The sequence below is a fragment of the Microchirus variegatus genome (assembly GCF_963457635.1).
Source record: "Microchirus variegatus genome assembly, chromosome: 1".
NCBI classification, from domain to species: domain Eukaryota; kingdom Metazoa; phylum Chordata; class Actinopteri; order Pleuronectiformes; family Soleidae; genus Microchirus; species Microchirus variegatus.
The window spans coordinates 26484378-26500108 of NC_139802.1; the positions used below are offsets into that span (position 1 = coordinate 26484378).

The 15731-nt window shown below is 40.3% G+C and overlaps 1 protein-coding gene across 1 annotated transcript in view; it reads left to right on the forward strand.

The window, feature by feature from the left end:
• Positions 1-363: 363 nt before the first annotated feature.
• ptgfrnb (prostaglandin F2 receptor inhibitor b) overlaps positions 364-15731 on the forward strand; it is a gene marked incomplete at both ends in the record, with an annotated part of 92095 nt that continues 76727 nt past the window's right edge. The window contains one exon of the mRNA XM_083896473.1: positions 364-391. Within this exon, the coding sequence (XP_083752599.1) occupies positions 364-391 (28 nt within the window). The remainder of the gene's footprint in view (positions 392-15731) is intronic.

Here is a 15731-nt window from a genome sequence, read left to right on the forward strand (position 1 = left end):
ATCACTGACCTTGTCAAGGCTAGTAGTGAAAACCTGGTCCTAATGAGGCATCATTTCTACATTTCTGAAGAACTGGGTAAGTTTAGTGCTCAGATTTGAATTGAGGTTTGGTTAAGGTTAGGATTAAGCACTGGTCATGGTTAAGGTTAGGGATAGTGCTTTATTAGGTCAGTGTGTGAGAGAGAAGGGGAAAGTGAGTTTGATATGCTGCCTACCATCTGCCTTCTTTCAAATTCAGTCAACCAGCATAAGGTGACCTGCTTTGACTGGGACACACAAAAAGCCACCCCGGGCTAGCCATCATGATTATGGTCATGATATGCTTTGTATCTATACCATAGAGTGCCCAGTCAGTTATTAGACATGGCATTCTACTTCAGAGACAAACAAGGTAAAACAAGGTTTACCAGTGCTGAAGTTGCCTTATGTTTGCGAGCATATCAGTGGCTCTGTCTCTTCAGGGTGAGAGACATAGAGAGAGAGGGGGGACTTGGCTTAAATTAGTGCAGTGTAAGATGATCAAATGTCGCCAGCTTCCCTGTGGTGTTGTGTGTTCTGTCGCTGTAGAAGCAAAAGTGCCCCAGTACAAATTGCCTCGTCAACATGGACTCAGCTTGTCACAGACATTCCAAGACTTGTGGTTCATTTAGATTTCACTTTCACTTCCTTCATCAACCCACACATGACAGCTGGTTTGATATTGTTATAATATACCACTAGTTCTGTCCGTACTGGTCAGTGCAGGTTGTTATAGATCATACTCTCCACATTTATCTAATATGGAGCTCCAGTAGCTGACCTCATGCAAAGAATGCTGTGTTTCCATCACCGTACGGTTCGGTTTGTTACAGTGCGGAATGATGACATAAAATATGACACAACAATGGAGGACATCCAGGAGCTATTTTTAATTTTTTTTTGCTCCGTTTGTGGTGGTTTGTCTCAACAAGACATCAAGCTTTGAGAATAGAGTGTGGGCATTCTCCTCGACTTCCATGGGATATTTACACCGATCACAAGGGAGTGGTGTTTTTCTGTCACCCAATCAGCTGCCTGTTGTGGGTGGAATCGGTCTAGCTTCACCCTGACCATACCATACATTTTACTCTGGTACCCCAAGGAATCGGCTGCCAAAGAATGGAATGATTGGAAATGAATGGAAACGCAACAAAAATATGTACCAAACTGCACCATATGTACCGTACCAAGCGGAACTAAACTGTTCCACTGACATGGCATAAATCAGATTGTGGATACATGTTGTGCCAAAACAGTCAGAGACGAGTGAACATGAGAGCATTTTACCAGATACCCACAGATCTACCATGGAAAGTGCTCACAGCAATTATTAACATAGCTAAAGATAGTGCTGTTGTCACTGGAAGGATACGTGTCACGTTAGCATAATGTAAGCATTAAGGCCACATTATACTTCTCCAACTACGTAATGTGTTATCAGACTGCATAACCATGGAGACCCCTCGAGCCTTCATATTTCTCTGTCGTGGTGACGGATACGCACTGCAATTTCCCGCCCGATCAGTAGGGGTCGCTACGCAAGGTTGTTGTGCTTTTGGCTACAGTGAGCAATGGCGTCCGAGAGAGAAAGATTGTTGTTGTTGTTGCTGTAGCCGTTTCTCACTTTTCTGTGTCACGGAACGCAGTTTTAAGATCATTTGAGGCGAGAAATTAGCCATTTAGAGTCTAAACATGTGCTGTGTGTATTAAGATATGAGGTTTTTTTATTTTGGCTGCGAAGTTGTCGGCGGTGATCAGCTCCACCTCTGTGGACGCTCGGTGCGCACTGTGAGCCGGCACAGAGCAGCGTTAGCTCAGCCTGTCCTGAGGACCAATCTCAGCCCTTGCCGTCTCCGTTGTCCCTTGACGGAGTGACGGACACTTAAAAATATTTTGTGCGGTCTGTGACGACGCAGAGGCTTTGCGTAACCTACGTAGAGCACTTACGCAGGAGTATAAATTGGGCTTGAGCAACGAGCAGTGTAATGTCAATAATTGCTGTGCTTAGGGCTGCAACTAACGATTATTTTAATAATCGATTAATTGGTCGATGATTTTTTCGATGAATCGGTTAAAAAAAAAGAAAACTTTGTAATTGCCACATCTTTATTCAAATACGGAACATTTCAAATTCACAGTGCAGACTAAAGTGTAAAATCAACTGGTTTTTGCTCCAACGTCTCTGAGCTATCAAAAGTAATATTAAATGATAAAAAAAAAATCAAAACTTACTAGAATAACACAAAAAAACATACAATGTATGATATACATACATTTACAGGTTAAAGTAAACCTGTATTTTTTTTATACTAATTTAAGTATATTTAATATGTTGATTTTGACCCTGTCTGACAGCCTAAGCTGTAAGTGCTTACACACACACACACACACACACACACACACACCCCCCCGTTCATGTTTGTAAAGCTGAATAATGAATAAATTAACCCACTAAACGAGAAACATGAGAGACTAATGCTACATGTCCTTACTTCCTTACTCCCTTGTCACGGAGGACTCCGACATGTTTTCTTTTTAGGTGCTGGTTAATCACCGTGGTTCTCCCGTGCCTTTCGCTCTTGCAAAGATTGCAGCTAACACACTTTTTAGGTTCATGAATGGTAAAGTGTTCCCAAATTTTAGAAGATTTCGGCGGAACGGTTTTCTCCGCCTCCGCCATGTTTCAAGTCTAAAATATAAGTTGTCGCTCACTCTAAAACTTTCCCGCACGGCTTATTTGCTCGACTATTCGCTCGCACACAAGGCTCGCTGTGGGCGTGCATCAACCGGCATGAAACAGTCGGCATCTGTAAACAGTTCCGCGCCTAGGAGTGACGTATTAATAGCGCGACTCAACGAATCGATAATTAAATTCGTTGCCAACGCTTTTAGTAATCAATTTTTATCGATTTTATCGATTCGTTGTTGCAGCCCTAGCTGTGATAACGTTTTAGTGCAGACTCACTCTTAGACTGTATAAGAGATTGTCTGTGCAGAATTTTTTTTTTAGTTTTTTACATGCTTACAGCACTATCCGCCGGTAAAGTCACAAAGCCAGATTGTGTCCATTTGTTTCCCTTATGGCTCTTGTAAACTTTCAGTGACTGAGTAAGGTGAAGGAAGGTTAATCCAGAAGTTGAAGATATCAAGATACTGCAGGTCTGGAATAATTCCCTCTCTGTTTACAATCTAGTAAAAAGCACACCTTGGGCATTCTAAGTATGTTATAAGTGTCAGATATACATATATGTTTAGTCCGTCAGGTTTTATGATATATTGTTCGGCTGATGATTTTAATTGTGCAGTGAACATTGACTTTTGCATCCTTGATTGCCATGATGGTGCTCTGACCAAACTCGGTGACGTGGCATTTGGAGCTCTATACTGCAGATCACGGTGTGTTTTAACAGTAATTTAATTGCACCTGTTGATGGACAACCTTTGCTTTTAAAAACCGAAAAAATGTCATGTCAATGTTTCTGCCTTAATTCAATGAAAGCTGAAAACTAAAATAAAGATTTACTCGGAACATACCAACAGGTAGAACTTTTAAATCCATATCAATATGTTAAAAGATGAGTAATCCTGTACACGTCTGTTTTTTAGGTTGAGGACTAATAATACATTGACCTTGGCTTTCATATATAACACTTAACCTGAACAGTTTTAACATCAGAGCAGATGGTAAGAATATAAAAGCACCTTTACTATAACATACTTAGACTAATTTGGGATTATTTATTACACATTTATTGATTTATTTCATTTAAAATAGAGTCTAACATCTTCATAAATACTAATTTATTTCTTAATGATAAAACACATTTTTTGTTTTATACTTGTTCATAGACATGACCTCTCTACATGTTGGATTTCTTAGTTCTATAACTGAAAATAAACACTAAGTTAGCCCTCTTAAAGGTAAAGTGTGTGTTATTTAAGATGTTTTGTTGGCAGGAATTGAATATGCAACCCATAAGTATGTAGTAGTGTATAATTGCTTTAAAATGAAAATAGTTAGGTTTTCATACCCTTAGAATAAGCCTGTCGTGTGAATTTTAGTTAAGTGCCTTACTTGGAGGTAATTTTCGTATTCCTGTTGACAGTGTTGCAGAAACATACGACAGCGAAACCTTTTGTGCCTGTGTCGAAGTTTGTAAATCGTTGGTCGTTGCGTGTTATTTGCTTGGCAATATAGTCCATTTTCATTTGTACATATACACTGTAAATAAAAACAATATTATAGCATTTCAGTTTTACATAATTATAGCATTTCCTTGTTCTAGGTGTTCATTTGCAATTTCAATTTGTGGAAGAATTTATGTATAAATAACTGGGCCTGAAATTAGCTTCACCTGTTTCAAAGACCTTCAACTGCCAGTGGAGTGAAGGGTTGTGAGTGGGTTAAACTTCGGGATGCACAGAAATGAAAATTGTTGACTGAAACGGCAAACCAGGAGAGAATGTTCTGTATTTAGGACCCCAAAAAAAATGTCACCGGCCAAAATGTCCGTTGGAAAAAATGCCAAATAATTACATCAATAATTAAGGGGCTGTCCACACGGAGACGGTGTTTTAGGACCTGAAACTGTATTTTTTTTCTACCATTGTTTTTGGAGTGAGTGAGTGTGTCTCTGCCCTCAGTATATTAAGTTAGATGGATCTCACTTGTGCGTCAGGATTGTGCGTTCTCTTAGTAGTTTATGACAGAAAGTCCACTGTTTTTAAAACATTTTAAAAAATTGCCAGGGGTCTGTTAAGTCGCTGTGAAGTCGTAAATATCATACTTTCCTGTACAAAGGAGTGTATTCATTATTATTATTACTATTATTATTATTATTATTATTATTATTATTATTAGAAGAATAGTTTCGGTACCGGCAGATATCCAAATTCAAATTCAGGTATCGGATCGGAAGTGAAAAAAAGTGGATCGGTGCATCCCTAGTGAAACTGTAGTGGAAAGCAGCTTTAGATGCTCATTGAGACCAGAAAAGCACTATATAAATACAGACTATTTACCATATGGAGGGAAATTATCCATAATGGTAAATGGTCTGTATTTATATAGCGCTTTTCTAGTCTTGATGACCACTCAGAGCTGCTTTACAGAGCTGCAGTTTTGCCATTCACCCATTCACTGACATTTTCATACAGCACGTCTAGAATATGTGGTCGTCATCTTTCATACTCATTCAAATGCTGCCAGTACAGCTGTCCAGAGCAACGTGGGGGTTAAGTGTCTTGCCCAAAGACACACTGGCCTGTAGATGAGTGGGCCGGGAATCAGACCTACAACCTTCAAGTTGAAAGACAACTCGCTCTATCACTTACCTACTGTTGCCCCCTGCTATTGAATATCGGGAGTGTTCGGGCCGTTAATTGAACAAATTATAATGTGTGTACATATATATATATACACATTTTTTCCAGCGCCCAACTGTATAGGTCATTTAGTCTCATCTGTAGTGAATACAGCATACTGACGTGATACCGATCATATTGTGCATCCCCAATTGAATTGTGGCAAAAGCACATGGTCCCCGCCCATAGTTATTTGATATTGTTAACTTATTCTTTTCTATTGTTAACATTCTTTTCTATTGTTAATTTATTCTAATATATTTTATTGTATTTCTATTTTTTATTTATTGATGTACAGTGTTTTTTAATTATAGTTTGTATTTTTACAATGCAGCATTTGGTTGAGAACGACATCGCATTCTCTTGTGTGTACGTAAATGTATACACAAACAATGACAAATACAGTAAAGGATCTTGGATGTAGAATGTCTGTTTTTTTCGCTTCAGCTGGTGATCACAGTCTCTTCTTTCTCTCTCTCTCTCTCTCTCTCTCTCTCTCTCTCTCTCTCTCTCACTCTCTCTGTCTCTCCATTGGCTGTGCAGTATTTGTCTCTGTAAATTGAGTTTAAAGACATTGTATACCTTAGCCGCTGGCCAAGCAACACTTTCATATGCAGTGACAAATGGCCCCATCACTCTTTAGCTACAATGCAAGTTTACTGTACTGGTATGTTACAGTCAATTTGTGATAGAACGCAAAGAAAGAATAGTTCTTCTTAGCTCAGGTTAGATAATCTACTTAATACCAATTAAAGGTGCATTATGTCATAAATCTAAAGCAACTGGCCATAAAATCCTCCTAATATGTCACAGAGACTCAGGAATAATGTTCATATAACAAACTGAACTCACCAACAACAACAGTACAGCCAAAATATTTGCATTACAAAAACATTTTACAGACTGCAAATCATGTTTATGTTTTGAAATCATGTTTTGACATCTGGCGCCACCTACCGCCGTCTACCAATCATTGCAGTCAGTAGAGTCTCAGCTGCCGAGCAACCACAGGTTGCCAGTTACATCAGAAAACTAAACCTAAAAGACCTTGTTATTTTGAATTTGAATGTAGAAACTGTTTTTGGCCACATTCTTACATATGGCACCTTTAATGTTGTGTTTTTAATGTAGACCTGAAGAAACTTGCACCAGTATCTGGGAGTCTCAGATGCTTCATGTTAGATGTTTTTTAGTTGAATAGATAGATTTAGTTGAAAAGAACATTTTACAAGAAGGATCCATGTAATATAGTGGGATTGCTGCAGTACCACTAATTAACATTATTAATACTGTTATAAACAGTTTACTTATTGTTTATCAATGAAATTCAGATAAATGAAGTTATTAAGTCATAATTATTTCAAGCTACTATTAATGTCAGTTATAACTGTTAACTGGCAGTTAATGAAAACTTAAAGTGAGTTTCTCTGGTTTCTGTGTCTGTAAACTTGAATAAACACCCGAGGATGAAATTATTAACCCCCCCTCTGAAAAAACTGGCTGTAAATCGATGCTCCCTGTGTGGAGTGTAATGACAACTCTGACTCTGCAGCATGTTCAGTTACGCAGCACCATAACTCTGGCTTACATTGGCCAATTTGGGTGATTGACAGCTCTTTTTAACCTCTCAACCAATGGAATCGGGCCTGGTCTCCAAATGCGTGTGACGCATTTGTGCGGACATTCGCCCTTCTCTATTCAGAATGATCTAATGTCGCTCAGTAATGATCAATCAGACCGGGATTTGTCCCCAAAGCATGCTGAAAAGTGTAGTTCTGGATTCTCCGCTGTCCAGCTGACACATATTTTTGTTTATATAATCACGCTTGTAGGAGCCATACATGTAAGTTTTGTATGTTCATTCTGTGTCGATTGATGCTGGAATTGGTGCGCACTTGGGATTGGTACATTGGTGATGGGTGTGTCACTACCGGGAGTATGTGGCGATAAAGGATTGCTGTCCCCAGTTCACCGGTTGCTGGTTGTCAGTCATGACATTGGGTGAGCACGGTGGAGCGAAATCTTTTGTTGACCGCATCAATGCGTATTTCAGTGTTGTGTATTATTTCCTTTTTTTGTTATTAGCACGAGTTCAATGAGAACCTTATGGAGTCTACTGTGCAGCGCTGTATAATAAAAGAATCGTAAAGCCACAGAGAGCTACATTCGTTCGTGTGCGCGTCATCACTTAGCTCCCGTGTTTAGCCTACAACGGCTCGTCATCAAAATAATCTAATGACGATTGGCCGCTGTAACGCTGATGCTCCGGTGCCGCTTTTCAATGTGTGCGCTGTAACTGTTTTCTGCTCCTGAAGGTTTGATCCACCTGTGTTTTAACTGTGTTTCGTAAACATATGAATGTTTTTTTATGATCTTTTATCTGCCTTTCTGACCTTTCTGTAGGTATGCAGCATGTCTGTGTTAATTACAGTTAGACATGGCTTTATGATGTGTTTGTCGCTACCCCCAGTACTGGGGGCATCAGGGAAGAAGAGTCATTCACTAGTGTCTTGGCAGTTGTTCTGGGCTCTTCAAACACATCTCTCACCAGTTTTCTTTCCAGAGTCTTTGAAATCTTCTGCTTCCTACCTCCTGCCAGCCTTGTTCTCTATCATGTGGCTGTCTTTGAATTTCTTGATGATGCTTCTCATTCCAGTTCTTGACACTTGGAAACGCTGTGATAACTTTGTATATCCTTCTCCTGATTTGTGAGCATCAACAATGTTTTTCTCAAGTCTAAACTCATTTCTTTTGTTTTTGGCATGATGCTTTCTCAAGTGACTCAAACCCTTAATTACCCTTATACTGTGTGTAAATTGGGAGATAACCCTCAGTTTTAACTTGATTTTAAAAGTTTTGAGCATTACAAAGTTAAGCACATCATTGCACAACAGTAGTTTGTACTATGGCTAAATAAAAAGGTTAGTTCTTTGTGGAATAATTTAATTAGGGATGCACCGATTAATCGGCCAGTGATCGGAATCGGCCGATTTTCACGTGATCTGCCGAAATCGGTGACCGGCCGATCAGTCAGAATATACCGATTTTAATAAGCCGATCAAAATGCACCCGCATCGCGCAGCATCAGCAACACACGTGCACGTGACTACACGCACATGTAGTAGAGTGTAGGGCTGGGCTGTATACCGGTTCACACCTAATCCTGTTTTTTTCCGTTATGATATGAATTTTTAATATACCACCATACCGGTGTATTTGATTACACAACATCCGTGCAGCGGTGCAGCTGTCTGCTTTGCAAGTGAGCGCTCTGCATGTAAACGTTTCATTAATGTTTATTTATTTGTTTCAATCACTGAATGAAGCCTGTCATATTTGGGACAAGAATCAGGACCTTAAATCACTTGCACAAAAATTTTGATCAGCACTCAGCATTTGTTTGTTTGTCATTTAAACCTGTGTGCGCAGAGAGAGAGAGGCATTGTTGGCACGGGGCGGGAGAGAGAGAGAGAGAGCGAGCAAAAGAAACAGAGAGAGAGAGAGTGCGCTCTGAGCTCTTGGTCATTAGTTCATTTACTTATTTGTGTGTAGGTAATATGTTGTGAAATATGTTTAAACTTCAATAAACTACACATACAGGTAGTGATTCGTTTTTGTATTTTTAGTTGGATATTGTGACAATGTGAACTGATTGTATTTCTATGTTAAAATAAAGAAAATATGCAAAAATATATATATTTCAGTATGCTGTAAAGTGGTTTAAAAAAAATTGAAATCGGTATCGGCAGGTCAAACTTCTTGAAAAATCGGAATCGGCCCCAAAAATGCCAATCGGTGCATCCCTAAATTTAATGTCTGTATAAAAAGTCAAATAATGGAAGCATCCACATTAAAACTAGGTTTAACCTTGTTTGAGAAAGCTGAGTTAAAAAAGATTTGCACTATTTAACAACACCTTTAATACCTTTAAAACAATTACATTTTCATAGGGGGGTTAATCGTTTTGTCCTCAAGTGTAAGTTTCTCTTAAATGACATTACTTTAATTCAGCATTACTTAAAGCGGACCTAGACCGGAAGTTCCAATTAACGCTGTTGTTTAGTGTGTATCTGCGTCATTACCTTGTTTACGAAGCCCTGAAATTTCGAAACAAACAGTTCAGCCACTGCTGAGAACGCTGTGTTTTAGTCTAATCTCGGGCTCAGTCAATCAATCAATCAATCTTTATTTGTATAGCCCACAGTTTACAAAACATAGTTTGTCTCACGGGACTTCACAGGGTTGGTAACATCCTCTGTCCTTAGACCTTCGACCAGGGTAAGGAAAAACTACCAGGGAAAAGGGTAGAAACCTTAGGGAGAACCACAGGTGAGGGATCCACTCCCTGGACAGACAGACGTGCAGTAGATGTTACCCAAAACATACAATACACAATGACAAAGAATAAAAGGTAAAAAGTCTTTAAATGCCAGGATCCATCTGGATCACTGGGTTTGTCACAGCCTGTAGTGAAGGCTGTTGTGATCAGAGACTTGAAGATGACGGAGTCCTCTTTCCTGTCCTGACCTCATGTCGTTCACTGGTGTCAGCAGAACTGTAAGAGATTAAAAATCAGTTAGAGATGTGCTACATGTGGATTTATGTGCTACATCTCATGGAGGGACATCAGGTAAGTGTAGAGGGTTGAAAAATCGAGGACAGGGTAGAGAAAGTGCGGCTCGTGCAAAGTCTGTGTGCTCATTCTAAGTGCATGATGGGAAATTCCCCCAGCAGTCTAAGCCTATGGCAGCATAAGATGGACTATTCTAATCAGGACATACCTGATCTAGCTTCGACTATAGGCTAAGTTAAAGAGGTAGGTTTTCAGTCTCACCTTAAAGGCGGAGACCGAGTCAGACTGTCTGACTGAAAGCGGAAGTTGGTTCCACAGGAGAGGAGCCTGGTAGCTAAATGTTCTACCACTGATTCTACTTCTATTTATTTTAGGAATAACCAGTAGACCTGAGTTCAGGGAGCGCAGCGGTCTATTCGGTTGATATAAAGTGATTAAGTCACAAATATAAGAAGGTGCCTGATTATTCAGGGCCTTGTATGTAAGTAGAACTATTTTAAAATCGATTCTACTTTTCACTGGGAGCCAGTGAAGAGAAGCCAAGACAGGAGTTATATGATCACGTCGTCTGGTTCCAGTCAGTATTCGTGCTGCTGCATTCTGGACAAGTTGAAGGCTTCTCAAGGACTTACTAGGACATCCAGACAGTAAGGAGTTACAGTAATCCACCCTAGAGGTTATAAAGGCGTGGATTAGTTTCTCAGAGCCTTGTCGCGATATAATATGTCTAATTGTCTTGATGTTGCGAAGGTGGAAGAAGGCTGTTCTACATATAATATATTAAGCATATTATGCTTAATGTGTTCATCCAGTGATAAATCCTGGTCAAACAGGACTCCTAGGTTCTTTACTGTAGTGCAAGGGACTGAAGTGTTACTGCCTAGGTTTAGAGCTCCACTTAAAAGTGGTGCTCTTATATCTTTTTGGCCCGAGGACCATGACCTCAGTTTTTTCTGTGTTAAGCATCAGAAAGTTCCGAGTCATCCACGTCTGTATGTCTATGAGACAATCCTGGAGTTTAATTGAAGGGTTTGGATTGTCCGGCCACACGGATACATATAGCTGGGTGTCGTCGTGCATAACAGGGATTAAAACTAACTTTTTTCACCACCGTCCCGGAAACGTCCCGAAAAACATTTTGAACCGTCCTGAATCGTCCCGAAAATCTTTTTTTACATTTTGAGTTGTTACTTACTGATAATATAATAAAAACACAATACATTATGTTGATAATAAATAATATATTTATTTCCAGACTAGATTTGTTGTGTTGTAGATGACAACCAACACACTCAGTCACAGAACTGTGGCCTACCGGACCTAATGCCACTACTCCACCATTTAGTGACTGCATTTAGTGGGTTGTAGTCATCATGAGAAGGGCCATGCATTGAGATTTGCATGAGGCTGTTAAGGGCTGTCAAAATTACTCCAAAATTACTTTTGAAAAAACACAAATAAGTGAATATCTGTATTTGCGCATGATATCAATGACGCGCGCATCCGCTGCATCTGGGGGCTTTAAATCAGCCAGACTGTCAGGTGATGACAGCATGACGTCAATAACAGGACAAACTAATACAACCAGACAAAACTACTTGTAGATGTAGTTTATTTAAGTTTAAACATATTTCACAACATATTACCTACACAAAAATAAGTAAATGAACTTATGACCAACAGTGCAGATCTCTCTCGCTCGCTCTCTCTCTCTCTGCGCATACTGGTTTGGAGACTTTCCAGCGTTTAACAGGTGCTGTTCCACAGTGAACTCGATCTGTTTCGACTATGTTATGTTGCCTAATGGCAGCATGTACAGGGTAAAAAGAATAGGGCCGAGCACGGAACCCTGATGAACTCCGTAGTTAACCTTAGTGAATATGGAGGATTCCTCCTTTACACTAACAAACTGAAATATGTCCGATAAATAGGACTTGAACCAGACAAGTGCCGATCCTTTAATCCCAACATCTTGTTCTAGTCTATGAAGCAGGATCTCATGATCTATCGTATCAAATGCTGCACTGAGATCCAGCAGGACCAGTATAGAAGCCAGTCCTTTTTCAGAGGCCATAAGAATATCATCTTTTACTCTAAGTAGTGCAGTCTCTATGGTGGGTTCTATGGTGGGTTCTAAACCCAGACTGGAACTTTTCAAATACATTATTGCTACACAGGTGATCACACAACTGGGTGGCTACAGCTTTTTCTAAAATCTTTGAAATAAAAGGGAGGTTTGAGATCGGTCTATAGTTACTCAGAATGCTACTGTCGAGAGAAGGCTTTTTAAATAATGGCTTAATTACTGCCATCTTAAAGGCCTTTGGGACGCAGCCGCTCAGTAAAGACATATTTATTTGATCTAGTAAGATATTACCAACTTGTGGTAGAGCCTCGCTAAGGAGTCTAGCTGGTATAGGGTCCAGCTGACATGTAGTAAGTCTAGAGGAGGAGACCAGTGAGGTCAGCTCCCGGAGGCTTATAGGAGTAAAATTATTTAGTACGTGTATACCTGGAGCCGCGATTAAGTCTAGGCTAGCTGTACTAAACTGGTTGTTAATTCTATCTCTGATCGTTTCTATCTTATCGTTGAAAAATGTTATAAAGTCATTACTACTCAGCGATCGAGGGATCGATGGATTCGTTGTATCATGGCTCTCCGTCAGCCTGGCTACAGTGCTGAAGAGGAACCTGGGGTTGCTCTTATTTTTCTCTATTAACTCTGAGTAATAAGAAGTTCTTGCATGTCTAAGAGCTTTTTTATATATATCAAAACTGTTCTTCCACAAGACATAGTGACTGTCATTATGTGTGGAACGCCACATTCTTTCTAACTTCCGTGTCCTGAGCTTTAACGCTCGAGTTTGGGCTGTGTACCACGGGGCAGACTTATCCCGGGTGATAACCTTTCTCTTAAGAGGAGCAACAGTGTTTAGAACTGTTTGCAGGGTTAAATTTGTGTTGTCCACTATTCCATTAAGTTCCGTGGGAGAGATGTTTCTATAGTCTTCCTCTGTGATAAAACATGGCTTTAGGGCAGACGAGAGCTGTTCAGTGAATTTTTCAACTGAACTCTCAGATAAACAGCGACTGTAATAATGCTGCTGTTTAGGGTCTGTACCATTAGTAAGTACAACTTCAAATGAGATCAGACAGTGGTCCGATATCAAAGGATTCTCATTAAATACCACAAAGTTATGTATGTCAATACCATATGTTAAGATAAGGTCAAGTGTGTGTCTATGACGATGTGTTGGTTTGTTAACCTGCTGCTTGAAGCCAATTGAGTCAAACAGAACTTTAAAAGATGAGCCAAGACTATAATTGGCTACATCTACGTGAATATTAAAATCACCTACTATGATGATTTTATCTGAACAGAGAACAAATTCAGATAAAAAATCTGCAAATTCACGTAAAAATTCAGAGTAGGAGTTCGGTGGTCGGTATACAACAATAAACTGGAGTCTGTTATTCTGTTTAATACTTGAGTCTAACAGACTTGGAGTAAGGTGCTCAAATGATTCATAAGTACCCGAGGGTCGAGCGGTGAGCGAAAGTATACAGTCAAATATTGCTGCGACCCCTCCACCTCTGCCATTCCCTCTAGGGGTATGGACATTGGTGTGGGAAGGGGGCTTTGCTTCGTTTATAGATACATAATCATTAACTTGAAGCCATGTTTCTGTTAAGCAGAGCAAGTCAAAATCCTGTTCGTTTATCAATTCATCCACAAGCAATGCTTTTGAGCGGAGAGAACGAATATTTAACAAACCACACTTAAAACTGTTCGTTCTCGGCTCGGAGAATGTCCTCATGTTTATTTTAATGAGGTTATTATGAATGACTCCTCTCCTGTTTCTCCGTGACTGTCTAATATATGGAGCCCTAGAAGCAGACTCTGTGTTAATCCTCAATCTATGTTCATATATAGCTTTATCTTTATATATAGCATAATCTTTATCTATAGGGGGTAGGGGTGGGACTCTCTTGGCACCTCACGAGTCGATTCGATTACGATTCAGAGGTCAACGATTCGATTCTAAACCGATTATCGATCCATCTCGATGCAACAATAATAATAAATATATTTATATTAAAGATAATATAAATGTGGTAGTGCCCCCTCTTCTGCCTCATCTGGTGCAGACAGCCCTTTTATTTCTGCGCACCGCCCCTGCGCTGTTCTCTTCTCTCTCTCCTGCGCCGTTCGTCGCTCCTGCGTCTCCAATCGCTCATTTGATTTTGATTTGATCTAAAGCAGACTGGATCATTTCTCTAGGTGTTTTATCCCCACATAAAAATAATGATCTTTATGATGAGGATGGAGTACAGTCGTGATGAAGTGCAGGTGATCTGAGTGAAACTGAGTGGTACAGACTCTGAAGAGCAGAGCGCACTTTTCATCGTTTTCACTCCGTGGTCTTAATCTTTGTGAAAAAAGACGCTTTAATGCTGCAATTACGGGAATAACAGATGCATCAGATGAGCTGATGTCTTTTGTTAACTGCTCAAAGAGAGAGAATGTTCTCTGCTGTGAAGTGAATGTCGCGGGTCGTGGGGAGTTGATAATCTGTGCCGCACGCAGTTTCACTTTTGCGCAGAGACTTTCCAGCGTTTAGCAGGCTCTGTACACCGTGAACTCTCTCTGTTTCGACTGCCGAATTATCGGTGCATCCCTAAATATAATATCTTTATTGACAAGAACGATGTAACTATAATAATGACGCACTTTATAGTGTGACTTGGGTTTCAATCGGCACCTGGACAAGCACGCGCAGTGCGGATTTCATGGGGGAACGTGCGCTCTTGTTCCCCAGTATAGAAAAAGCGGAGGTGTATAAAAAAATCTATTTTAAATAAGTAAACAAGCAACGCAAAGCCTGGCGGCCCGCTAGGCTTATAGTACACTGGGGGAAACCCTGGCTCTGCACATGCGAAGCGAACAGAATGTTGCAGCAGGCGAAGTAAATTCTTTTTTATTTTTTTAATTCCGATTATTAACTTATCCGCATCGATTCAGAATCGTTCTAGAGAGAATCGCGATGCATCGAAGAATCGATTATTTTTCCCACCCCTAATAGGGGCGACTGAACTAGTGGAAGCACAGAGAAGCGTGTTAAACTGCAACTCTGTTTCCTCGTCCCGACTGCTTGTTGTCACGTGAGATCCAGCAGGACCAGTGAGATCTCTGAAAAAACCCCTTCTGGTTACGTAAACAGCGGTTCTCCTGAACAGCAGATCCTCCTGGTCTGGGTTCAAGTCAGGGAACATCCGGTTGCGTACATTGAACCGCAGAAGAAGAATAACGTCCGTTGTGGAGGTGTTTCATGAGCGACAGTGTCTTCTGACTCTGGGTCAGACTCCGGGTCAAAGGTCATCAAAGGGACTGCGGCGGGGAGTCGTGAAGAAGCTATTTTTAAATATTGTTAAAACAATGTTTTGATAATAAGTAGCAGTGCATCCACCGTTCCAGAAGGGGGAGCTGCGCTTCTGAGAGTGGGTGTGCTGAATATGCCACTTCCAGGTATTGGCCAATCACAAGACAGTTGGGAAGGCTCTAAGCTGGCTGGCCAATTACAACACACTTGAGATGGGGTGAGATTTATGTCTGAAATATCGCGGCTGAGCACAGCGTCAGAAAAGACAGATTTCAATCGGCTCGTTTACAGCGACTAAGAAGGTTTGGACCATTAAAAACAAGTTAATGTATGTAAGTAGACCTCCATAACGAACATATGTGCAACAGGACCACTCTATGTGAGCTTTAATAATC